The sequence below is a fragment of the Ambystoma mexicanum genome, chromosome 13 (genome assembly GCF_040938575.1).
Source record: "Ambystoma mexicanum isolate Mex_15411 chromosome 13, UKY_AmexF1_1, whole genome shotgun sequence".
Taxonomy (NCBI): Eukaryota; Metazoa; Chordata; class Amphibia; order Caudata; family Ambystomatidae; genus Ambystoma; species Ambystoma mexicanum.
The window spans coordinates 130,209,838-130,236,761 of NC_090938.1; the positions used below are offsets into that span (position 1 = coordinate 130,209,838).

A 26,924-nucleotide genomic window follows, 5' to 3' on the forward strand; every position below is an offset into this window, starting at 1 on the left:
AGCCTGCATCCAGTCTTCTGCCACACCCGCCTCGAGTTTGGAGCTCCTAGAAAAAGGGAGAAAGAAGGAGAAAAGGTTAGAACAAGAGTAATACCTTTGATCCTTACCTGAATTCCCGATCCATCGCGCCTTCGAGCTGGAAGAAAGAAGTTATTTTATGCACGCCGCCGTGCCTGCTGCAGCGCCGCGCTAAACTCACCGGCCTTTGCAGCATCTTCACATTCCACCGCATCCTCCTCCATGTTCCCGCCGCACTCCGGCACCTAAGGAGAAGACAAGAACAACAAAGTGAGCCAAAGGAATACACAGAGCAATACCCCCCATAGACTTACCTGATTTTACCACCGGGGGTACTATTCCTCTTCACGGGTCGGCGCAGCTCCCACTGCATCCTAGCCGAACCCCGGCCCCTAAGGGGAAACAAAAGGACTGCAAGGTGAAACAAAGGGATTAACAAGGGGAACCCTCCTCACCACAAAAGACTTACCTGATTTTTCCCGCCGGTGGCATTATTCCCCGAGACTTCATTCTTTCTCTCAGCGCCTTAATAAGGGAGAAAGCAACAGGTTACATATGGACATTATTTTATCGAACTGTGTTGGATAATACAAATCCTTACCAGAATATTACCGGTTGCCACGAGGAACTCTTCAGTAGGGTCAAGCTGCAACATGCAAGTGAAAGTCAGGCATTTGAACTCTTACTAACTACATACTTACGGCTTCTTGCCGGGAATATCGGAGTCAATATTGTTCTGGAACTCACCAATTCCTTCGAGCTAGTGAAGCAACTGGTTATCTACGCGCCCCTGCACTCAATGCAGGATGGAGAGCTCATCTTTTCAAACCATCAGGTGAGACTATAAGAGGGGACATCAAAGGTGATCAGTGGGGAGAACAGCGAGGTGGGGGGATTTACGCTCAACTCCACGGTTGGTTAATTCCCTTTCTCCATTCGCAGAAGAATATTCCTACGGGCTAAGCAAACAAAGCTAGGTGGGCCAGTCCAGTCTGTCATCTCGGCCCTACGCGTCACATTGGTGGAGACCGCAGCTGTCCAGTCCAGATCGACGCCTCTGTGGGAGCCAGGTGAGCGTAACACTCCTCTCCAAAATTCCATAAAAAGGTTAGATTGAATGAGGAGTGCGCTCAAGCCTTCGAGAGCCTGAAGAAAGCCTTTTGTCAAGCTCCAGTCCTAAGAGCTCCTGATTATCACCAACCCTTCATTGTGCAGACAGATGCCTCCAATATAGGTATAGGTGCAGTCCTTAGTCAACTGGATGAGAAAGGTAGGGAGCACCCCATTTGCTTCATCAGTAGGAAACTGAAGGAACCAGAAACAAGGTGGGCAACCATAGAGCGTGAATGTTTTGCCATTGTTTGGTCTTTGAAGAAGTTTAGACTATACTTGTATGGATCTACTTTTGTGATTCAAACTGACCACCAACCCTTCAGATGGTTAATGCAAATGAAAGGGGAGAACCCAAAACTTCTAAGATGGTCAATCTGCCTGCAAGGGTTTGATTTTACCGTTGAGTACAGAGCAGGATGTTACCACCAAAATTCTGATGGTCTCTCTAGAATGTTTATAACTGACCAGAGGTAGAGATTCATCCATGAGTGGATTAAATCCTCCTGTCCCTTAGTCTGGGGGAGCGAGTGTTAGGGAGAATTCTCATAAATGGCTGATTTCCCTTATCTAATGAGTCCCTCAGCAGCTTTGCTGGATTTCTAGGATTTCTTTCTTTCACCTGGTAAGAGTGTGAGCCTTTTTCCCACTCTTACATGTGTTTTGCCATGTGTGTTTTTACCATTTTGTGTGTTTTTGGGCTCTGGAGCCTCACCTACTCCATGAGCACGACTTTTGTGTGTGTTACACAGCACCTTCGGTGCAGTGACACAGGGTTGTCTTTTAGACTTTCCACTGACTCCATTTTTTCTGGGGCTGACTACTGTCCCCCAGAAACATGTAAAGTTGCCATTAACTTTATGTAGTCTCTTTAAACCACAGACCCAGTACACCCCATCTTACATGGAGTATTGGAAAGGGTTAATTCTTATCCCTTTTTGTCTGTACCTCTTGGAGCCTTGTTTCGCTCCCTTAACATTAAGACTTGGCTGGTGGCAGTGGTAACTAATAACTTTCCTACCGCTATTATCTTATATAAACGTGGTATTGTTTTAGGCTATTATATTAGCCTCGAACATAAACCCGCTTGACCAAATACATTTTATTTTAGCTCCGGCTAGGTTTATTCGCCATTTCTTTTTGTTATAGTCTTTCTTGTGTTTTTCTCTGCATGCCAAACCGGGGATGATTCCTTTGTTTGCTGTCGTTTTGCGGGCTTCTGCACAGAATCACTCCTTAAGGCGCCTGAAAGTCTGGGTAGGCAGGATGTGAGGGAGGGGTCTTAGGACCCCTGCCATGGATTCCCTTGGTAACCCAAGTCGCACTCCTGTTTGATTGGCTGGGTGACTGTCCTTGCCAGGACAGGCACCCTGCTGTGTGATTGACAGCCAGGCTGAATGAATGGGGGAAAACTGCACAAAAAGCAGGTCTCTGTGACTGGAAAGGCAGAGTCGCCACTAGAACGAAAGAACCAACAAGGAACTGGAAGAAGAGGACCCTTACAACGACTGAACCGCCCGGTGAAGCCGCTGCAGGTCTGAATCTCCCGAATCCGACGACAGAGACAATCCTCCAGGACACCTCTTCCCTTGAACTGGTAGGACCAACCAGTTCGCCCAAACTACAAGCCAGGACCCCTCCTCTGGTCGAATTCGCTGTACAGAGTTACAGTGGGCCGGATAGCCAGGAAGGTCGGACCCTGCTTGGGTTTTAAGGAGTGCACCTTTTATTTGTTGTTTTGCTCTGCTGCTGGTTTCTTCACTGGGTGGTGCAGGACCCTGCAGTCTTCCTACTTCTTGTTAGTCCGACAGTCGCTTCAGGAACCGTGAGCCTGCAGGAACCACCAGGAACGTCCGCCTCAGCTACAGCTCCCTCTCCATTTTAAGGTGCTGTGCAAATCCGGTTGGCCGTTTTGTTCAACTGCGGTAAAAGTTTTTTAAATCTTTTGCCAAACCGAGGGCTTGTCCTTCTCTTCTCTTTGAACTAACTTTTCTACCAATCAACCTCATTCCGGAATCTGTGCCACGAACTTTACCGCAAACTACCATGAACTGTGTGATCTTGAGCAAAAGACTTTTGTCCCATTGACTTTGGCCCTAAGCCTTTCTAGCTGGTCTCCTCACTGCAGTTTCTCATGTTCAATTGCCCTGAGTACTAACTTGTTGGTTTGCCTAATTTTTTATAACTCTGTCTTACCCTCCCTTTTAAATTGCTGGAGTGCCATTTTGCTCCCACTTCATTTTGTGAGCTTAACTTGTCTGGAATTTAAGGGAAGTGGTGTGGTGTATTTATGATTGTGATTTTTAACTTGCTTAGAATAGTGAAATGTTATGCAACTGTTGAGTAAATAAATATATATCTTTTTACTTAGAAACCTTGAGTCAGTATTTGCCTGAATCATAGTAATTGCTGTCCTTTGTGTAACTCTTTGATACTGCTCACTTACCCTTGAGATAAGTCTGGCTGCTCTGCTACTGCTATCACTTTAACTGTGTAATACAGGCTTGTACCAAAGGTGAAATTGTACTGTCACTTGTAGTCTTAATTGTGTGTGGTGTTCCCAAAGAATACTGCATATAATTCTGCCTAACACAGAGGACAGCCAGCTCAAAGAGGACATAAAAGATTCCCCCGTGGTGGACGAGGGAGAGGTACTAAGACCGCATCAGCAGCAGCTGCTTTACCTTCAGCCACTGTGTCAGCCACTCCAAAACCTCTCTGAGGTCTACATACACAAGACTGCAGTAGGAGGCAGGTTGTCAAAGCATCTTATAGAATGGCAGGCTATTACTTCAGATGCTTGGGCATTGGAAACAGTTGCCCAAAGTTACTGCCTACCTTTCCTGCCAAAACCTCAGAGTCATCCACCGGGAAACAACTCTTCTAAAGTTCCAGATCTGCTCCTTATGCAGGAAATATTAACCCAGCTACAGAAAGGTGCGATAGAACCAGTTCCTGTAGCGGAGAGGAACAAGGGATGGTACTCCCCATATTTTCTAATTCCAAAGAAGGACGGAGGACTGAGACCCATTTTGGACTAGGCTAAAAGATGTACACTTCACTTGAGCTTGTGTTTGGCAAGCCAGACCCGGCAGACCATGCTGATGCCTCTTATAGGAATCTTATGACTAGGGTTATTGATTTCCTGGGATGGGGCAGACCCGCACCACCATTCGAGCAAGATGACCCAACGGACATTATTGACAAAGGTCCACAGAAGCATCCCATACTTACTTTTCATGTTGCCCTCCAAAACGGGTTATCTCAAATTGAGAGGTTCCAGAATCTAGTCCAGCGGTTAATAAGAACCTAACCAAAAAACAATGGCCTTCAATTAGCGATCCTGGCTACTTATCTAAACATCCAACACCAGAGAGCCTGGTGGTTCAAGCAGCGTTGTCTAATTCTAAACAGGCTGCATACCCCACATCCCATCAGACAGGACTAAGCGTTTCGATGCTTGGGCTAGAAAGGTATTTTCTGCCGGGAGCATGGCTCTTGAGTATACAAATGCCACTTGCGCCCTAGCAAAGTTTACATTCACCCTGTGGGACTGTGTGGGACTGTAGCAATGGCGGCTCATCATATTCCTGACTATTGTCAGAGACGGTAAGGAGGCTATGTGTGAGTCTCTAGCATCAGGACTGGACTTAGCTGATAGCATCAGCACAGCCATGGCGGCAAGCACTGTAATACGCAGATTTGCGTGGTCGAGGAAGTCAGGTTTTGCACTGGACATGCATTCTAGGCTTCTCGCCATGCCCTTTGATGACACTCATCTGTTTGGCACCAAAGCTGATGAAAGCCTGAAGAAGCTGCAGACCTCGATGGCGGCAGCCAAATCCCTTTGTGCCGCTATTAGACAGCCACAGCCACCTCACCCCAGTGGATCATCTAGGAGGGGTTGGTCCTTTCGCTTCTACTCCTCAGTTGGAAGAGCGAAAGTACTTGCAGGTCAAAGGTGCCAAAGAAGATTGCCATGTGATGGACGAGCTAGAGGTGCAAAGTCTGCCAAAGCAACGGCTACCTTACCATTGGCCTCTGCTTCTGCTGCCTCAAAACCTCTCTGAGGCCTTAGCCCAGAAGACCCCAGTGGGAGGCAGACTCTCACTACATCTGAAAGAATGGTGAGGTGTTACTTCAGATGCATAGGCATTAGAAAGGATAGCCCAGGGTTACTGCCTTCCCTTTTTAAAAAGGCCTCAGGATCATCCACCAGAGAGCCACTCATCCAAAGGTCTGTATCTGTTGCTTTTGCAGGAAATGTTGAGCCTGCTAGAGAAAGGTGCTATAGTACCAGTACCTGTGACAGAGAGGAACAAAGAGTGGTACTCTCCCTATTTCCTAATCCCAAAGAAGGACGGAGGATTGAGACCCATCTTGGACTTGGGATACGTGAACAAGTTCCTCAGGAAGGACAAGTTCAATGTGGTAACCCTTTCTCTGAACCTTCAGGCCCTCCAGCTTCAGGATTAGATGGTATCATTGGACCTCCAGGATTCTTCCTTTCATGTGCCGATCCATCAAAAGCACAGACAGGACCTGAGGTTCGCTGTTGGCGGTTCTCATGATCAGTTTCGGGTTCTGCCATTTGTGCTGATCTCTGCCTGAGGGTTTTCACCAAGCTAATGGCGGTTGTGGCAGTGAGTCTCAGGAGAGGGGGGATTCAAATCTACCCCTACCTGGACGATTGTCTGATCAGGACCAGTTCCCCAGAACAGGCCTTGGAACATCTCAGCTCCACCTGTCATTCCTTTCACAGGCTGGGTTTCTCCCTCAACTTCAGGAAGTCCCACATAATACCATCTCAAAGACTCCAGTTTATCGGAGCATTCCTCAATGCATCCCTGGGAAAAGCCTCGCCACCAGAGGTGAGGGCTCAAGACATTCTCCAGATGGTGACAAAATTCCAGAATGCCTCGATTTTCTGAGGTTTCTCGGCCTCATGGAATACTGCATTTTTCTGGTGCCAAAGGCTTGCCTGAGAATGAGATCTCTCTAAATAGCCCCCAGGACCCGGTGGTCACAATTCTCAGGAAGGATGTCAGATCTCCTACATATCCCAGATAGAGTCTCGCTGGACCTTCAGTGGTGGGTCTGTTGGGAAAAAATCTTGAAAGGAGAACCGTTTTGGCAACCATGGCCGGAGATAACAGTAGTAACGGACGCCTCACTCACAGGGTGGGGAGCCCATCCCAACGATTTGACCATCGGCGGTCGTTGGTCTCCATCGGAGTCCAAACTACATATCAACCTTTTAGATCTGAGGGCAATCAGACAAGCGCTGAAGGCCTTCCTGCCATCTGTACTGGGAAGGAATGTCCTCATAATGATGGACAACACAGTGGCCATGTACTACTGCAACAAGAGAGGAGGTGTAGTGTCGCTACCACTGTGCAGAGAGGCAATGCAGCTCTGGTTTTGGGTAATACAAGAAGGAATCTCTCTATCGGCATGTCACCTAGCCCAACAGAAGAACCCAACGGCAGACACTCTGAGTAGGCTGAGCACAGTCTCCCTCGAGTGGGAACTAGCTCAGGAAGTCCTTCAGGAGATCTTCACCCTTTGGGGAACCCCTCAAGTAGATCTGTTCGCGGCCGGTGTCAACCGGAAGTGCGAGCTGTACTCGTCAAGGGAATTTCCCCCAAGAGGAGCTCTAGGAGATGCGTTCGTGGTGGACTGGGAATTTCCACTCCTATACGCGTTTCCTTCAGTCCCCATCATTCCTCACGTAATCAGAAGGTTGAGAAAGTTCAGGATATCCATGATCCTAATTGCCCTGGATTGGGCCAGGAGGACATGGTACCCAGACCTTCTGGACATATCCATCTGCCCTCCAATTCGTCTTCCACAAAGAGAGTACCATCTCTCGTGAGAGGTGGGTCGGGTTCTCCATCCAGATATCAGTACTCTCAGCCTTCACGCATGGTTTCTGAGAGTCTGAGATACAAGGATTGGGACCTCCCGGACGACGTAATGGAGGTTTTGCATTCGGCCAGGAGGCTAGCAACCAAATCGTTATACCGCTGATAATGGAATAAGTTCTGTAGCTGGTGTAGAGATATGAATGTTGACCCTTTCTCACGGTCCACCCATTACACGCCACCATGCACTTTGTTATACCTGATGTATTATTCTGGCCCTTGCCAATACAGGTTTTCCCTTAACCTGCAGTTCCTTGAACTATTTCAACTTTGCCCAACACTTGGCTTCTTCTCTCATACCCTTATTGGCAGTCTCTTGGCTTTGGTTTCCATTCCATTCACAAGTACTCATAACTTGATTTTGCTTAATGCAGCATTTGAAATTTATCACAATGTCTTTCAATTTGTTCGGTATTCAAAATATTTATTTTGGCATTGAAAATTGCTTGTTACAACTGTCAGTTTGTTTGATTTTCCAAAAGCACTTGTTTCTGTATTCCAAAGTGCTTATAACATCTTTCAGTTCATTTGGTAGTTAAGAGTGCGTAATTGAAGCTCCCGCAGTGCCCCTTTATGAGTGTTTCCCTATTATCACTCACCGGTTCAACATGACAGATCTGATCGGCTTCTCTCCTGCTCCTTGCACTGCTGTCCGGCTTCCTGTGTCTCCACTTCCTCCACGGAGAATGGAGAGAGCACTGCTCGCTCTCCTGGCATGCTGAAACCACTGTAGTGCCACGGCGCCCCACAGCTCCTACTGCGTGCACCCAACAAGGAGGGCTGGCTGGCCTTCTAGACCCTCCAGTGGCAGGCCTCTGCCAAGGCGTCCCTCTCTCCTGCCCAAAATGGCTTTCAGCTCCCTTGTCTCCCACTCCTCTCGATTTCCAGCCAGCATCTCTCCAACTCGTGTTTGCAACCCGCTTCTGGGTTCCTTTCCGTGCCCCTCTACTTTTTGTGCAGCCAGGCTTCTTATACCTATTGGAATTGTTTACGGCCCACAGGTGTGGGTCATTTAATTCATTTGCCTGACCTTCATGAAACCTATTAGCTGGACATGCCTGGCTATTCCAATGGTACACTTCCATAGCCCTCTTCTTCGTCTCAGTACCAAAGTGGTGTTTGGGGTGGTTTGAATTAAAGGAAGTGCGCTTTACTCTGTGCTGTCTCCTACTCGTCTTAGTACTTGACTGATGTGTGTCTGCATTAACAATATATGGTGAATACTTTTTTTTAATAGATTGTGTCCTCCCAAGTATTCCTCATCTGTAGATATCTTCCCTTCCAGCGTCAGCTGCTTCGGATTTTCTTTTTCGGCAGAGGGCGCTGTGTGTCAATGCGGTCGACTTGATTTCCCTCGAGGGCTCCGTCTCGAGGTCAGCGTCGTCATGGGTATATGTAACACAAGCAGGGCCCATTAGCTTCAGTTCCGTTTCTCCACAATAGCTTACGCTTCGAAGATTACGGCATGCGTTTGGTTTCCTCAGAAACTACGACATTCGAGAAATGGCCTTTTAATTGGCATAATCGACCCCGAAGACCAGGTTTAAGAAGTCTCATGACTGCAACGCCAAGATGTCCATTACAGATCCCCATAGGGTCTGTCTGTGGTGCCTTTGGTCGAGCATTGGACGGCACACTGTAGGTCATACCAGTCCATGACAGGTAAGGAATTGAAGGAGCATAAGGGGAAGTAAACAGCGTGTAGGCCCCCCACAAAATCCCCTTCGACGACACTGTCCAAAAGGCGCTTGTCGGACAAGTGGAGAGTCGACTCTCCACGGAGGGAGAGGTCCGAGAAACACTCTTGCTCCCGAAGCGGTTTACACCACATCTCGTCTTCATCGCGAAATATGAAAAAAGGTGCCATAGATCTCCTTCCTCATTCTCTGATTCCTCGCCGTAAAGAAAAATAGCCTGGCCAAGTAAGTTGGCGACTCCAGACAAATGGGAGGTATTCAGGCAGAAAATGCTTGAGATCTTCCAAGGAAAAGACGAAAAGTAATATCCATGTCACGCCGTCACAAGCCGACAAGGAAAAGTCTAAGGATAAAACTTGCGCACCCTTGATCCCGGGAAACAAGCCATTGATCCCTCGAGAACCGATGGCAGTGTATGGAATCTGCCGTGGCCACGCTTGAGTTGGGGCCTGTCCTCGGAGTTCCAGATGGATGTGTGCTTCCGGAAACCCAAATTAAAAAAAACAAGTGGGAAAAGGGATGACACAGATCTGCATCAGAAAGAGTTTGGTGCCTGATGAAAAGCTCTACCCGAATTATTTACTCACCTCGAAATCACCTGCGAGCACAGCAAAGGGGACAACAGGTACTTGGTGCAGAAGTCGGAAATTTGCCTGGCAACTGCAGTGAGATCGAAGCCTTACAGTCTCACACTAGGACCTTTCTCAAAGAGAGAAGACATACAAGCTGAGGACTGGTCCCCCCGCAACTGAAGAAGCTAAACCCAGCTACTCCCAATTCCCACAGCGTCATTTTTGGTCAGCTGTCCCAGCCCTGATGAAAGTGGTCGTTTACCACTGCAACCGGCCGGCTCATCTCAATACTGTACCTGCACAATTAAACGCAAGATGGTAGAATACATTTTGGTCTACCTTAATGAAGACAAGGACTGATCAAGGATCACTAGTGTGTACCTAATACACAGAGATATGGAGAAAATTATCTATATTATTAACATCAAACAAAAGGAGGCAAAAGAAAAATATGAAAGAAGAATAAAAAGAAACTGACGCGAGGACCCAAGGTCCTAGACGTAGTAAACACACCCACCACCCCCTAGTGAAGAATTCAACTAGGGAACAGTTTTTAAGAAAAATCTGCCCTCAAGGGAAACCCATTAGAGTTAATATTGCTTTACTTTGAAGACAGCCTTTTATGACAGACAACAAAAGTATGCTAAAATCTTTGTTTTTTAAGAAATCATTACAAATAAAATGGCCCAAACCCCAATGTTAGAACTCCATATATGTGGAACATGAGCCATCCGACCAGGATAAACCGCCCTTTGGACTCGAGTTTGGAACACCTGATGTTTCTGAGGCCCTCATTAGGGAGGAATCCAGAAAGAAGGACCTCTATGAAAATTTACAATCAGCAAATGGCATAGATACATCGCCAGAGCTGGAATTTGGCAAGCACCCGGCAGAGCATGCAGATGCTTCCTATAGACAGTTCATGTCTAGATTAATTGATTTCTTGGATGGGGCAGACCAACTCCTCCATTTAAACAGTCGATCTTACTGATATTTTAGATAAGGGACCACAAAAGGACCTTGTATTGCCCTTTCACATTACCCTGCAAAAGAGGCCTAAAGCAAATTGGAAGGCACCGGATACAGGTCCGGCTGTCAACAAGAACCTCACCAAAAATACAGACCTTCAAGTAGTGATCCAGAGTACTTATCCAGACACCCGACACCAGAAAGCTTGGTGGTCCAACTTCCACATCGAAGCAAGCGGCATACCCCACTATACTGCCTGATAGAGACGATGAGCCTTTCGACGCATTGGCAAAAAATGTGTCCTCAACTGGGCGTATGGTGCTGAAATGAGCCAATGCCACTTGCAAAATTGCAAAGTTTTTGTTCACCTTGTAGGGCTGTATCTCCATGGCGGCTGAACACATCCCGGAGGGGGAAGCAAGAGAGAGACAGCTTCCTGAACATTGTGAGGGATGGAAAGGAAGCCATGTGTGATTCTCTCCAGTCAGGGTTGGACTCGGCAGACAGCATCAGCAGAGCCATGACGGCAAGCCCAGTTATACGCAGATTTCTCCAACATTGGATCTTTCATAGATTCAGATGCTTGAATATTCCCTGTCGTCAGACCGGGAATCCTCTGTGATTTAAATAATTATAAAAAAATTTAATATATATATATATATATATATATATATATATTATTTACATAGAGAATGAATGTATATTGCCCATTGTGGCCTACCAGCCATTCAGTTGTGTAGTCCCTCCACCTCACTTTGGTCCTTTATGGCCTTAACCAATGAGGTGGCAGGGTTTAAGCTCCACCCAAAGCAGCCATCTTCAGATTTTGAGCCATAGAAGACTACATGTATGACGACTGCTGTGCGTAGGAGCAGCCTATCAGGGGAGGTGGGTGGGCGCATGTGAATCTATGAAAGATACCAATGCTGGAGAAATACAGTTACAGGTAAGTAACTAAGACTTCTCCAGCATTTGATCTTCCATAGATTCAGATGCTTGAATAGAATACCAAGCAGTTAAAACATGCCTATAACATTATGTATATTCTGCAGATCCTTCTGTTCGCCTTACTACACAGCAACTACATATGTTATATTATATGGGAAGGCGGGAAGAGGAGGCTGTTCCTACCTTACGCAAAGAGATGGCGGAGCACTGCTTGGCCCACTGCTGATTCCTAGCTGTTATCTTTTGCCAGACACTAATGCTTGGCGAAAGTATGCAGAATGCTCCAAGTGGCGGCTCTGCAGATGTCCTTTAATGGTACTCCTGCATGAAACGCAACTGAAGCTGCTCTCCCTCTGGTAGAGTGAGCTGAAGGAGGTCTAGCGAGTGGATCGCCTTTAGCCTGGTGACAGTCACTGATACATTGGGATACCCAACACGCCAAGCTCTGCTTTGACATGCTGCCCTTTTGTGCGGTCAGCAAATGCGATGAATACCTTAGTTCTTTGTATGTACAATTTCAGAACTCTTGCTACATCCAGCGAATGCAGGGATCTCTCCTCATCAGATGTGTGATTCGCGAAAAAGGTTGGAAGCATGATGCGCTCCGTGAGCGTCATTTCTGACAGAACTTTGGGTAGGAATTTAGGATGCGTTCTTAGGATGACCCGGTCCTTAAGGAACAAGGTGATTGTAGATTCTGACAAGAGAGCCTGCAACTCACTAATCCTCCTGGCTGACGTGATGGCTACTAAGAAAGTCACTTTCCAGGATAAAAATGTCATGTCACACCTATGAATTGGTTCATACAGTGGATCCATGAGTGATGCTAAGACTGTGTTCAGGCTCCATGAAGGAACCGGCGTTGGTGTTGGTGGGTAGGTACGCATCAATCCTCTCAGCAATATCTTGATCGCCGGTTTGGTGAGTAAAGATTGTTGACCTGGATTTGTCATGTATGCCGATATGGCAGATAGATGTACCTCGATAGATGATAGGGAGAGCCCTGCTTTGGCCAGATGCAACAGGTAGGGTAGTACTTGTTCAATCGAAGCTGTGAGAGGGTTCAACGATGAATTTTCGCACCACTTGGTGAAACGAGTCCAATATTCGAAAGTAAGTGATCCGTGTGGAGGGGGCCTGAGAGTCCTTGATGATATCCGAGCACTCTGCAGGAAGATTCAAATTGATTAGTTTTCGCTGCTCAGGAACCACACCCTAAGTGAAAGGCTCGCTGGGTCGTGGTGGAGAACCTTGTGATTCTGTTGCGTCAAGAGGCTCTGATGAACTTTGAGGCGAATCGGGGCCATCGGGACAGGTGTCACAGGGTTGGGTACCAAACTTGGTGAGCCCAATCCGGTGCTATTAGAATCATTGAGCAGGCCTGTTCTTTCAGTCTGCGAAGTACTCTCGCTATGAGCGGGATCTTAAGGAAGGCATAAAGGAATTTCCCTGTCCAGTCCACTGAGAAGGTGTCCCCTATTGAGAGGTGTTCTGGATATCTGGAGGCAAACCTGTGGCATTTCCTGTTGGCCTTGGTGGCAAAGAGGTCGATCTGCGGATGTCCCCATTTGCAAAATATCTGCTGGGCTTCTGCTTCGTCTAGCTCCCATTCGTGGGATGCTGTGTAGTCCCTGCTTAACTTGTCTGCCAAGACATTGTCCACTCCCGGCAGATGTTCTGCCTTGATGTGAATCTTGTGATGTAACGCCCAGGCCCACAGCTTTTGTGCTTCTTGAGACAACATCTCTGACCTCGTGCCCCCTTGTTTGTGCATGTAATGCATGGAGGTCGTGTTGTCTGTTTGGATGGTTACCACCTGCCCTGCTAGCACCGGTAGGAAGGCCTTCAGTGCCCACTGTATAGCTCTGAGTTCCAGAACATTGATATGTAGTTGGCACTCTTTGGTGGACCACATGTCCTTTGTTTGCAGCTCTGCCAGGTGTGCCCCAGCCTGATAGTGATGCGTCGGTCCTGAGGAAAAGGGTTGACGTCGGAACTTGGAAAGGCATTCCTTGCAACAGGTTTTGAGATGAGCCCCACCATCGAAGGGCCTTGTGAAAAGTTGCTGATAGTTGTATGGTATCCTCCCATGACCCGGAGGCTTGCTTCCATTGGTGGTCCAGGGTCTCTTGAACGGGTCGCATGTGAAAATTGCAATTTGGTATTAGGAATATACATGAGGACATCATGCCCAGGAGGGATTTAAAAGAGCGTACCGTGGCTGTCACCTTGTCTTGGATCCAAGAGGTCAGATAGATTAATGTCAATATTCTGTCTGCTGATGGTCTTACTCTGGGTATGATGGTGTTGAGATCTGCTCCCAGAAAAAGCACTGTCTTGCTGGGTATCGGACATGGTTTTGCCTCGTTTATCGAGAAGCCTAACCCCTTCAAAAGGTTTATTGCTCTGGCAACTGCCATGCTCGCGAGCTTGTATGAGCTCGCCCTTATAAGCAAGTCGTCCAAATACGTCAAAACCTCTGTTCCCATTCTTCTGAGGTTTGCCACCACCGGTGCCAGACACTTGGTAAACATTCTAGTGCTGACTTCAGTCCGAATGGGAGGACACGGAATTGAAAATGTGACTCCCCTATTGCGAACCCGAGGAATTGTCTGTGGGAAGGATGAATGGAAATGTGGAAGTAGGTGTCTTCCAAGTCTAGAGTGGCCAGGTAGTCATGTTGGTTTAGCCATGGGAGGACGTTCTAAAGGGATGTCATCTTGAATTTGATTTGCTTGATACATTTGTTGAGCGCTCTCAAATCCAGTATCGGTCCCCACTGACTGTTTTTCTTTTTCACTAGGAAAAATCGGGAGTAGAAGCATCTTCCGAATTGATGGTCTGGAACCGGCTCTATAGCTGCTTTCAGGAGCAGTTTGTGAACTTCCAGCATGACCTGTTTTAAAAGATGCACCTTGCGTGTAACGGGAGCAAGGAATGGTGGTTGATTCAGAAATTCGATGGTGTGACCCTCGCAAATCACCTGCAACACCCACTTGTCCGATGTTATCCTTCGCCAGCGTTGGTAAAAGCAGCTTACTCTTCCTCCCACCGGGGTGTGTCGTGGGAGTGGAGGACAGTATTTGTCAATTGTGTTTGCTCTGGGTTTTAGCTTGGTTAGTACCATGCCTTCCCTTTTGGGTGTATCTGCTTGTTGACTGATGGTATCTGTCTTGAAATATGTTGCCCTGACTTTTCTGACCATAGGAAGTGCGACTGAAACCCCTGTATTTGGATGTTGCACCTCGAAAGGATCGAAAGTATCAACGATCTTTGTCCTTGTCTTTAAGGAAACTGATGGCCAGTGCAGTATCGGTGTCTGTGTTTATTCCCTTGAGATGGTCGTCCACCTTCTTCCCAAAGATGTCCTGCCCATCGAAGGGCATGTCTAATATTTGAGTCTGAACTTCTGGTCTAAAGTTCGTAACCTTCATCCAGGCTTATCTACTTAAGACTGTACCATGGGCCATGTTAGGCAGAATCCTGTGCAGTTCCCTTAGGGAACACTGCAAAAAGATTAAGACTAAAGGAGTAAGCAGTAAACCCAATTGGTAGCAGTCTGCACCACCCAGATTTACCTGGTAGCTGTGGCTGAGCAGTCAGACTTCTATCAAGATGAGTAGGGCAGTATATAGAGCATACACAATAGGGCCAAAACACAGTAGAACAAGCAAACACTGACAAGAGCTTTGGTATCAAAAGTATATAATTATTTATTTAACACACACTTTAAGAAATACACTAGCACTATATAGCAAAGCAAGTTCAAACACAATCAACACATGTATATACCCCTCCCTTAAGAATTATTAAACAAGTCTAAGTTAAAACACCACTTATTTGCAAAACAGGGGTGAGCGCGTAACCTAGATGGCACTACAATAATTCGGTTAAGGGGAGAGAAAAAGGCAGGGCATAGAAATAAAACAGTTACCAACACTTTTATAAGACCACAGCAAGTTAGTGAAGGCAGAGTCTACTGTAGAGCCAAAGTTCATAGGCCAGGCCCACTTTAAATGGAGCAAGGTGAAATGTGCCCAAGATCACACAGTCAAAAATGCACTAAAAGTCTTTGCAGAATGTTCAAAAGAGGTTGGGACGATGTAGAAAGATAAAGTTAGAAGGTCTGGAGCCAACCCAGTTGGAAAGCCAAGGATTTAAGGGTCACCTTTAGCAATCCGTTGAAAGGGAGGCTCGGTGGAACAAAGTACCTTAAATAGTGAGGAAGCTCCAGCGGTGGCAGTTGTTCCTGGCAGTGGTTGAAGTTCATGGTTTCAACCAGGGGAAGAGAGGATCTCGTCGAGGAGGAAACGTGGAGTTGTTGCACTGCGCAGGGATGAAACCAGCCGCGGAGTTCTCGGTTAAAAGGTACGTTCCTTTTATTCGCGGTCACAGTGGTGAAGCTTGGCTATCCGGCCGCCGGGGTGCTTGGCACGGGCGATTCGACCAAGAGACATCCTGGAAGGCGAAATGGCGAACTGGTTGGTCCCACCAGCTCAAAGGAAGAAGACTCGTCCAGCAGAAGATCTTCTCTTGACGTCGGGAAAGTGGTGAGGTTGTTGCAGCAGGGCTCCACTGGTGGTGTCGTCGTTGCAGATGGCTCAGCTTCTCTCCTCTTCGGATTCTTTAGGTCCTGTGGCAACTTCTGAAGTTCCAGTCCCCAAAGCCCTGCTTTTATGCAGAAAAAAAGCCATTCAACAGCCTAGATGTCACTCAAACATGCTAAGTGGTGAGCCGGGCGGCTCACCACTGTGCCAATCAGACTAGAGTGCGACTTGAGATGCCGAGGTAACCCAGTCCAGGGTGTCTATTCCCCCTCCCACACATCCTGTGGACCCCAGACAGAGTGGCACCATTTGGAGGGCTTCTGTGGAGAAGCCCGCCAAAATAGTGGAACAAAGGGCTCGACTTGGGTTAGAGTTACAGAGACGGACACAAACGGCATTTTAAAACCGAGTTCTGGCGAAAAGACCCAACCGGTGATTTAATATTAAATAAATAAACTGGCGTTATCTTTAACATTGCACCAAAAAGTGGTGCGTTTAAAATGAATGGGAAAATCCCATAGGAAATATTCTGTCTGAATATTTCGAGTGATAACCACTGCCACCAGCCAGAAACTCGACAAGGGGGCACTGGACAGTGCCTCCTTGAAAAACAGACCCAGGGGCAATCTAATTAACCCCTCCCAGTACTTCCACAATATGATTGTTTGTACTGGTTCTGTTCACAAATTTGGACTGATAAAGCCAATGGTGACTTTACATGCCCTGTGAAACAGTAGTCAGTCCCAGGGTATGGAGTCTATGTTTGGGGGTCACTATGACAACCCTGTGTTACTGCACTGAGGGTGCTGTGTAACACACATACAAAAACAGATGATACCCTATGGAGTAAAAGACCACATAGCCCATAAACACATACAAAGTCAAAGACATACCTCAAATCATGACTGAGAGTGGGAGGAAAAGAATCTCACTCTTAGCAGGAGAAAAAAAAGAAACCAAAAATCCAGCAAAGCTGATGAGGGACTCACTAGGTTTGGGAAATTAGCCTTAAAAGAGAATTCTCCCTAACACTCGCCCCCCCCCCCCAAGACTAAGGGACAGGAGGATTGAATCCACTCCTGGATGAATCTCATACCTCTAGTCGGTTATAAACATTCTAGAGAGACCATCAGCATTTTGGTGGTGACACCTTGACCTGTGTTCAATGGAAACATCAAAGGTTTTCCTTTGTAAGCTATATGACCTACAAACCCTTTGAGGAACATCAGTCTTTTTAAATTTATAGGCGATCTGGTTGACCAGTCCCTCAGACATTGGTACAACTCCTGAACCTGTGATAGGCTTTTTCAAGGGGTCTTTATAAAGGATTCCCTTAGATCTAGAGGGGCCTCCAAGGTTCCTCACCACCTCTCTGTTGGGAGAAGGTTGGGTGTTAGGCCTCTTGGTTGGAGGGGTTGGGGATAAGCAAGGTACATGCTTCCCCTTCCTCGTAGATGTAACCTTACCTATTTTAGGAGTTTCACTCCCAATACTAGGATTTGAGTTGGAGTCTTAGTGGGGTTCTCAGTAGAGGTTCCCACAGGCTTAGAGTGGTCCCTTAAGGTGGCCTCTCTAGCCAATTTGGTTAGGTTCTGCATCTCCCTACTGGGAGGCCTGGGGGTACTGGATATTACTCCTAGAGTGTTTTGATCATTCCCCAACAGGACTCTCCCAGGCACCTCAGTCTGAACACTGACAGGAATCGTCACTGTCATCTTATTACACTGAATGAGGGCTGGCAGAATAGGAATCATCTGGACAGGGCCCTCCAGAATTTCTAGTGGGACCTTTGGGTGCCTAAGCCACATCCTCAGGTTTGAAAAAGCTTTCATCCACTACTGTTCTGCTAGCCCCAGAGTCTCTCCTGACAGGAGTATCCTGGCCATTGATGAGAACACTGTCCATGTAATATATTTTAGAGTTTGCTGGTAGGGAGTCATAGATTTCCCTATTCTGGCTGCTAACCCGACCCATGGGCTCTAAGGATACACTTGCTTGAAGATCCAAGGGTTCTTCAGCAAAGACTTCAAAGTGAGCACTAGCCACTTGTACTTCCTCCTCTGGAGTGAAGTCTAAGGAGACTGTGCTGATCCCTGCAGGTTTACCCTTACATCTGGGATCTCCTTTGATGTGGTCAGTTGCCCCACAGAGATAGCATGTTCCTAATGCTCTCTGGAATGGTGGCTTGTTCTGACCTCCTTCTGGTTTGGGCCCAGAAGGTACACTAGCCTGATGGGGTTTCCCTGGTGGCTTACCCTGGTTATTTTGTTGTTTGTGGCCCTCTTTGGTATGGTAGGTATTAGAAATCTCTTGGTTCCCTTTTGGTGGCTGATTTCCCTCATCCTTTTTCTGAGTGACCCCTGAATCCTTATGAGTAGCCCTGTTGGCAACCCACAAGTCAGCAGCCTTAGCTAGCTTCCTAGGATATATTTCCTTTGAATCAGCCAAGTGCTGTCTGAGCTCAGGAGAGCAGGCATCATAGATTGACTCCAACATAACAAGATTTCTCATTCCCTCATAAGTGTTCACTCTGCAACCCTTAATCCATCCATCTAAGTTCTTCAAACATTCACTCACCCAGGTAGCTCAAGGGTTACCATCATTCTTTTTGAGGGTCCTAAACCTCTTAAGGTACTGGGAAGGGGTCTTCCCAAATCTAGCTATCAAAGCTAGCCTGACACATTCATAGTCCCTTCTATCCACCTCCCCCAACTCCATTAACACATCAGATGCAACAGGGGGGAGCCTAGAGAACAACCAGGGAAGCAACTGATCCCCTGAGATGTCCTGGAGCCCTGATTATACTCAACCAACCAATCTAACACATCCAACTTAGGTTCATACATACCCACAATCTCTTTCGGCATCCGGGGTCTTTTGGGACTGGAACTCCTAGAGGATCCGGGGAAAGAAGCATTTTCCACAGACAATTTCTTCATCTATAGCTCATGTTTGAGCTCCATTTCTCTGAGCCTTAGTTCTTGGTGCTTTTGTTCAGATTGAGAACTAATTATTTTGAACTCTAATTCAAGCCTCATTTTTTCTAGTTCAATGAATACAGGACTTAATGTGGGACCTGACACAGGTCCAGTAGCTACAGGTTGAGGTGGCAGAGCAGGCAGAGGGCCAGTGGGGACAGTTTCATTGGCCTCAACTTCCTCTTCTGACTCTACATCAATACTATCAGTGCTTTGATTCATATCACCCTCATTACTGTTGTCTACATTTGCTGGAGAGGTAGGTTCCTCTGAACCACTACCCAGACCTTGGTTTTCTAACAATCTTGTAATTAATTCCATTTTCTTACCTTTAGTAAGGAGATTCTTATGTCTACAAAGAACTCTTAAACAATCAGCTGTCTTTGCAGAAAGGGACTCCTGGCTGTAACTTTCCATAGTTGACATGTTAGAAAATATTTTTTTTGTGCTAAGCTTTGTGGTTAGTTGTACTAAAGTATTAGAAGCACTCTAAAATGTACACTCAACACAAATCCCACCCCTGCCACCAGTTGTAGGCAGAATCCTGTGCAGTTCCCATAGGGAACATTGCAAAAAGATTAAGACTACAGGAGTAAGCAGTAACCCCAATTGGTAGCAGTCTGCACCACCCAGATTTACCTGGTAGCTGTGGCTGAGCAGTCAGAGACTTCTCTCAAGATGAGTAGGGCAGTATATAGAGCATACACAATAGGGCCAGAAACACAGTAGAACAAGCAAACACTGACAAGAGCTTTGGTATCAAAAGTATATAATTATTTATTTAACACACACTTTAAGAAATACACTAGCACTATATAGCAAAGCAGGTTCAAACACAATCAACACAAGTATATACCCCTCCCTTAAGAATTATTAAACAAGTCTAAGTTAAAACACCACTTATTTACAAAACAGGGGTGAGCGTGTAACCTAGATGGCACTCCAATAATTCGGTTAAGGGGAGAGAAAAAGGCAGGGCATAGAAATAAAACAGTTACCAACACTTTCATAAGACCACAGCAAGTTAGTGAAGGCAGAGTCTACTGTAGAGCCAAAGTTCATAGGCCAGGCCCACTTTAAATGGAGCAAGGTGAAATGTGCCCAAGATCACACAATAAAAAATGCACTAAAAGTCTTTGCAGAATGTTCAAAAGAGGTTGGGACGCTGTAGAAAGATAAAGTTAGAAGGTCTGGAGCCAACCCAGTTGGAAAGCCAAGGATTTAAGGGTTACCTTTAGCAATCCGTTGAAAGGGAGGCCCGGTGGAACACAGTACCCTAAATAGTGAGGAAGCTCCAGCGGTGGCAGTTGTTCCTGGCAGTGGTTGAAGTTTGTGGTTTCGACCAGGGGAAGAGAGGATCTCGTCGAGGAGGAAACCTGGAGTCGTTGCACTGCACAGGGATGAAACCAGCTGCGGAGTTCTCGGTTAAAAGGTGCGTTCCTTTTATTCGCGGTCACAGTGGTGAAGCTTGGCTATCCGGCCGCCGGAGTGCTTGGCACGGGCGATTCGACCAAGAGACGTCCTGGAAGGCGAAATGGCGAACTGGTTGGTCCCACCAGCTCAAAGGAAGAAGACTCGTCCAGCAGAAGATCTTCTCTTGTCTTCGGGAAAGTGGTGAGGTCGTTGCAGCAGGGCTCCACCGGTGGTGTCGTCGTTGCAGATGGCTCAACTTCTCCCCTCTTCGGATTCTTTAGGTGCTGTTGTGAGTTCTGAAGTTCCAGTCCCCAAAGCCCTTCTTTTATGCAGAAAAACCCCCATTCAACAGCCTAGCTGTCACTCAAACATGCTAAGTGGTGAGCCGGGCGGCTCACCACTGGGCCAATCAGACTAGAGTGCGACTTGAGTTGCAGAGGCAACGCAGTCCAGGGTGCCTATTCCCTCTCCCACACATCCTGTGGACCCCAGACAGAGTGGCACCATTTGGAGGGCTTCTGTGGAGAAGCCCGCCAAAATAGTAGAACAAAGGGCTCGACTTGGGTTAACAGAGACGGACATAAACGCCATTTTAAAACCGAGCTCTGGCGAAAAGACCCAACGGTGATTTAATATTAAATAAATAAACCGGCAGTATCTTAAACATTGAGCGTTTCCAGCCCTGATGGTCAGAGAAGCTGACGAAGACACCTTCCTGCCCATGGCCTCTAGTTTACGCCCTTCTTTGTCTGGTGGAGCCGATAAGGTGATGAAGGATTAGCAAATCTTTTCCTGGCTGCCACCGTAATAACTGAATCCGGTTTAGTGTGCCATCTTAGGCATAGTGGTGCCGTGTCATGTCCCTTATACTTTTTCTCCGGTCTTGATACAAGTGCACGAGTGGACAATGGTGTAGCCAGAATCTTAACTCCAGTGTCCCATATCGTATCCAAGAGAGGAATTGTAGTGATTGTCCTCCTACGTTTATCTCTATGTTCATAAAGAAACGATTTCTTCTCCTCTGATGTGACTTGCAAATTGAAGAGGTCTGCTGCTTTACCGATAATGGTATGAAAAGATACCAGATCGTCGGGTGATGAAGTCTCTCCTGGGGAGTCCTTCTTCCTAGGTTTTTCTACGATGTAATAGTCCCACTCGCTTTGCGTGTCCAGCTCATGGGTGATATCCCCTTGTTCAGGGTCTGAAAAGTCTCTGAAAGGGTCTTCTTGCCAGTCTGATACCGATTCGGAGGATGGAACTACTGTAGGGTCCCTTATAGGTGACCTTGGTCTAGGCGATGATCTCAGAGGAGAGACCCTTGGCGGCGAAGCACTGAGCGTCCTGCTCCTGGACCTGCGGGGAGGTACCGGTGAATGCGCTCTCTAACGAGGTCAGCTCCTGGGGGGAGCTTCTTGGTGTGTTATGAAGAGGTGAAATATCCCTCTGAGGGAATCTTTCCATCGGTGTAGAAGAGCGATGTCTTTGTCTCTGATGTCTATTGTATTGGTCACTAATCCTTTGCATTGACGCCATGAGTTCTGGATCATATGGATCTGTGGGCTCCTCCGTTGTGGGTTGCCAGGGAGGACTATTCTCCTTGGGAGTGAGAATCGGCTGTTCAGGTATGAATTCGATGTCCGAAAATTCTTCCTGTAGGATAATGTCCGGAAGTTCTGTCATCTCTCTTAAGGGAGACAGGTGAACTCTTATGAAAGGCTGGGAAAACCACATTCCACACAACCTTCGAATAAGCGCTTAGATGGCAAATATAGGGAGGCGGAGGGGATGACCTTGTGCTGTCGGTGCACCCTCAGCCTCATTCCTCAGTTATACCGGCGGCCTCTATGTGTTCTAAGCCACACGCCTCCACATCTGCAACTAAATCAGCCCTCCTAGGAAAGGAAGAAGAGGTACTAGAGGCCTATGGGAAGAAGATCTATTCCAATGCTACGCTGCACCTGCGACAGGCCAATGCTGATGCCATGCTTGCTGTGGTGAACCAGGAATCCACAGGAATGGGGATACGGAAGCGCTGGCCCTGTTGCTAACGGTGCCAGTGCTTCTGTGAAAAAAAATGCCTGCAGGGGCCAGTGCGCCCGGCAGGTCAACTGCCCGGGGCACTAGCCTCTGCAGGCATTCTCGTAGTGTTGCGGTCCAGAAAGGGTGCCGGTATGTTGCTACCGGCACCCTTATTTCCAGACCGCCACACTTGTAATGAGGTCCAGAGTCTAATGGCCTCATCACGAGTTTGGCGGTAGCCCTTAAATGCGGCGGTTTGGCCCAATCATGAGTTGGGTGGAAAGTGGGGCCTTTACCTCCAGCTTTTTGCTGGAGGTAAAAATGTCCCCTTTCTGCCTGTTTTCAGCACTATTAGCGCAGCGCTAATTGGGGGATGGGGATTTACCACCTTACCACTACTTGTGATCCAGCACTAATAGCACCGGACCGAGTAGCAGTAACGCTTTTTGCATTGGCGGTATCCCGGCGCAATTACCACCCGGATACTGCCAAGCTTATGATGAGGCCCTATAGCTAAAATTCTACCATCTTGTCAGCCTCCTTACTCCACCTCGCCACAATACGTATATGTTTATAATTAATTATTGTTGTGTAGGGTCATTGTTAAGTAGGGGGAAGTATAGAGTTGTTGTAAGTATTTGGGGATTTGTTATGTAGGTTTAAAAGTTAAGTAGGGTGAGATATTAAATATATATCAGGATGTTACACTTAGACCTCCCGGGGCCCAGTCCGTGTAGCACTCAATAATTCCTAGCACTTCATCTCTGTCTCTCCCACTAGCCTGGACTTTCCAGCACTTACCCCCTCGTCCCCCTTCCTTGCTGCACTTGCTCGAGCTTTCCCCAGCACGAGACGACAGTTCCGTCCTCAGGATCGTCGATGGCCAAGTCTCTTGTTCTATAAAAAGTCTTTTGCCTTCGAGGACCTGATGTATTCAAAACAACACCAAAAGTTCCTTTCTGCTTGTACATTGGGTGATGTCTTTTCACCCCTGCACCCCCTCTTACGGGCGCAGATCCCTCTCAAATGTTAGCCTCTCTCATCGGGTTCACTACGGCTTTCAACACAATTCCTTTTGTGGCATTCACAAATCTGAATGCCTTTTCAAACAGTTCCATGTGAACAACCCTCTGCCCGGTTTCACTCTTGTCATCACACTGTTCTTTGGAACTTTAGGCTTAACCCATCCCATCAGCATCCCTCCGTCGGGTTCACTCCTGGCAATCACACAGTTCCTCCTACTTTCATACGATGCAGGATTCACTTCCCTTAGCTTCACGATCATCTGCCGGTCAAAGACTTTCGAATGTACGGAGGATTTTACTAGATCCCCGTATGACCAGTTTGACCCTCTTCTCGCCTTTCCCAAGGCCTTCTGGTACTAGTAGTTTCAACAATCGGGTAATCGCCCGAGAGTTTCTCGAAAGAGCACCCTTGTGGTGCCTGGCTCATCTGCAGCTGGCTTTCCCCTTTTACATTAACAGTTCTTTGTACTTTCTGCCATCAGCCGTTTACTACTTTTGTTCAACACAGTTGGGTTTCTTTATCGGTTCTCCCCTCGACTCACCGGCTATGATGAACCGCTTGGCTTTCTTCATATCGGGAGTCAAGGCCGGTACCACTAGGCAGCCGTCTCCCTTTGTCCTGCTTATCAGCATAGGCACGCTCTGTGTACCATTGACATCTGCTGCAAGACACTATTTTTCGCCGTCTTAAAATTCCTTTCATAGAGGTTTCACAGACCTTGGTCGGAAATGGCAAAATCGCTTCTCTCATTGTCACCCTCTCCATTCGCGCTGTCTTTCTCCTCCTCTTGAACTGCCGTGCCTGGATAGCTGTCTCATCGTGCCGTCTGCCTTGCTCGTATGGTGCTTTCGTGCTCCACCTTTTATCCCTGTGGGGAAGGGAAAGGGCTGTCAGGTGTGTGTGATTCTGGTCAATTGCCTGACTTTGCCTGACCCTGGTGTTTGTCCGTCGTCTTTTGTGGTTGCAAAAGTGTTTGTGCTGGAAAAGAGGGCTTAGGGGGTCAAGTGTTTGAATATCCTACGGGGTATGATGGGAAAAGGTGTTATAAGAAGGGGAATATACTCTCACCCGTCAGTGTCCCATTTCCATACCCCGAGGATACCCCATCCAGGTGATCCTCCCTCACTGGTCCACCCCCCCGGAACTGGATCCAATAGCGATGGCCATGTCCTGGTCACCTGGATGACAGATCCCCGGGGACTAGTCAGGGAGACAACTTTAGGTTTCTCACAGCACACATGAACCCAGTACTTCTGACGTGCACCTATGAACAACACAGGTTTCGCATCTGCCTCTCCCACCATCCAACTAACAACCACCCCCTTTTTTCTCTTACCAAGCCACATGTAGATAGGTGACCAAAAGTGACAGAAGGGCACTATACAAGACCACTTACATATTGCTCCCTAGCCTTTTTATAAAAAATGAGAATTGATAAATAAATCCGATATTAGCAAAAATAAGGTTACATACCTGTACATATAAGTTTCCACTAAAGGCTTTCGTAGAGTCACATGAAACCCTCTGGATCTCTCATGTGAAGATAAAATCCATAGTGGCCTCAGGAAAAAAAGGCTTAACATGAATTTTTAGGCATAACCATGTTCATGTCTTTGTTTCTATGTAGCGAAAGTATTGTAAATATTACAGTGTGATTCCCACTTTAACTTCAAGTAATATTCGAATAAACATGTGAATCAATAAATAATAATGCTGGAGAACTATATTTATAGGTGAGTAACTTTATTTTGCATTCTATGATCTGTTATATGTTGAAATGTGTGAGACGGTCGAGTTTAACTTTTGATTTGCTTGGCAGGAGCTGATAGCTGTTGGAGTTTGCAATATTGTGGCCTCATTTTTCAGAAGTTTTCCAATGAGTTGCAGCATGTCCAGGACCATAATTCAAGAGAAATCAGGAGGAAGTTCACAGGTGAGCCTTAATAATGTGAGAGCCACGTTGGCTTGTTCAACTTGCGTTGGGAAGAAACAAAATATTTTGGAAGTTTTCTCTAGGCTTTACTGAGAACACTGTCCTTGATTGAAAGCACTTGACACATATGTATCCATTTGTGAATTGTCCATGTCACTGTATGTGTATTACCTTTTTCAGTAGACATAAGTACAGCAAGTCATTAAAAGTTGAGTTGCTTGATTGTCATTTATTCATCTGCAACTGGTGCAGAGCCCATGTGCTAAGGCATTGGTTATACATCCAACATGTAAACATATATGGGTCTCATTGCAAGTGTGCCAGTGCAGTAACAATCGGCCGGTATTACTGCATACCGGCACGTTACTGCACCGGTACACTCCAAGTTTGCCAATAAGGTTGAGAATTTCCCTCAAGCTCTGAGCTGGAAGTATAATCGCCACCCTACTGGCAAAAAACGACTGGTATTACCGGCCTGTTAATACCGGCACCAGTAATACCAGAAAATCCCCCGATGGAGTCCTATGGGACTCCATGGAATGGGGATTTACCTGTGTTTCCACTACTTAGAATCTGCTGGTAAATTCCGTCAGACCAAGTGGTGGAAACGGTATTACAGTTTGATACCGGCAAACATGTAAGGATGCCGATAGTGATGAATATGTTAGCTAGGATTTATCATTGCTGCTTAGAAAGATGGCTCATAGATGGGTATCTCTCCTGTTAAGGATAATGTGGTGTCCTAAAATGAGAGTTAAGGTCAATGTAGTAGAAGAAGCACAGGAAATTGATATTAAATGGTGTAGGAAGGTCGAGCAACAATACAGATGACACAAGATAGTTGCATTTCTACATGTACGTTTATTCTGTGTTAAGTCAGCAAGGTTGTTGGACCAAACATTGATAGGCTCAGAGTAACTCTAAAAATTATAAGGGATGTCCTATTGAAAACAGTGTCAGGAACTAAACAAAACAACGTGATGTTTTCCGGAGGTCTCCACACCTCTAGTGCTGTTCCTTCAAATCATTTCTTGCAGCTTTTACTCAGCGGTCCTCCGATGCTTCTTGCTGCAGTGCTGGGTTTCTCCCAATATCTGGTACTTCCATAATACCAGATAGGACTCTCTAGACATTGTGATCCTTAAAGTTTAGGACATGTCTCTCCCAGACCTCTGGTTTCTCAGGTTTCACTTGTTCAGGTCTCTCGTAGATCTCTGGTTTCCCAGAAATATTGTTTAGGTATCTCATAGGCCTGTAGTTTCTCAGCTTTCAGCTTCAGGTGTCTCATAGACATTCATTTTGTTAGCATTAACTGTTGTAGTCTTTCATCGACCTCTGGTTTCTCAGCACTCAGGAGAAGTCGCAATTCTGGCCAAGTTGATCCATTAATTTAATTGGTGTATCAGCGATTGAACGTATCTGAATAGTGGACGACCTCCGCATAGAGCCTCAGCACCTCCTGTCTGAGCAGAACTGGAAGGGGATTGACCCTCTTGGAAGCCTCCTGAAGGGAAACCCTCTTGGGGGAGAAAACTCTTCCACACAGTGACAAGGTGGATGATGGTCAGGACGCGAAGCTTGAGACAGGCTTCCCGGAGAAGATATGGCTAGCATAGAGAGCCTGGAGCATAGGCTAGGCAAGGGAGTACAGGAAGGAGGCAGGACTCAGCAGCAACAGAGTTAAAGGCAAGGGGAGCAGGATGGAGCAGCAACACGACTGAAGGGAGAGAGAGCAGGATGCAGTGGCAACTGGACTGAAGGCAAGGGGAG

At 46.8% G+C, this 26,924-nt stretch overlaps 1 protein-coding gene across 3 annotated transcripts in view; it reads left to right on the plus strand.

Moving 5' to 3' along the window:
• Positions 1 to 26,924, plus strand: part of SLC26A8 (solute carrier family 26 member 8) — a 3,396,452-nt gene that overhangs the window by 2,265,454 nt on the left and 1,104,074 nt on the right. For all 3 annotated transcript variants that reach the window (XM_069633436.1, XM_069633435.1, XM_069633437.1), the window contains exon 11: positions 25,041 to 25,154. In XM_069633436.1, the coding sequence (XP_069489537.1) occupies positions 25,041 to 25,154 (114 nt within the window). The remainder of the gene's footprint in view (positions 1 to 25,040; positions 25,155 to 26,924) is intronic.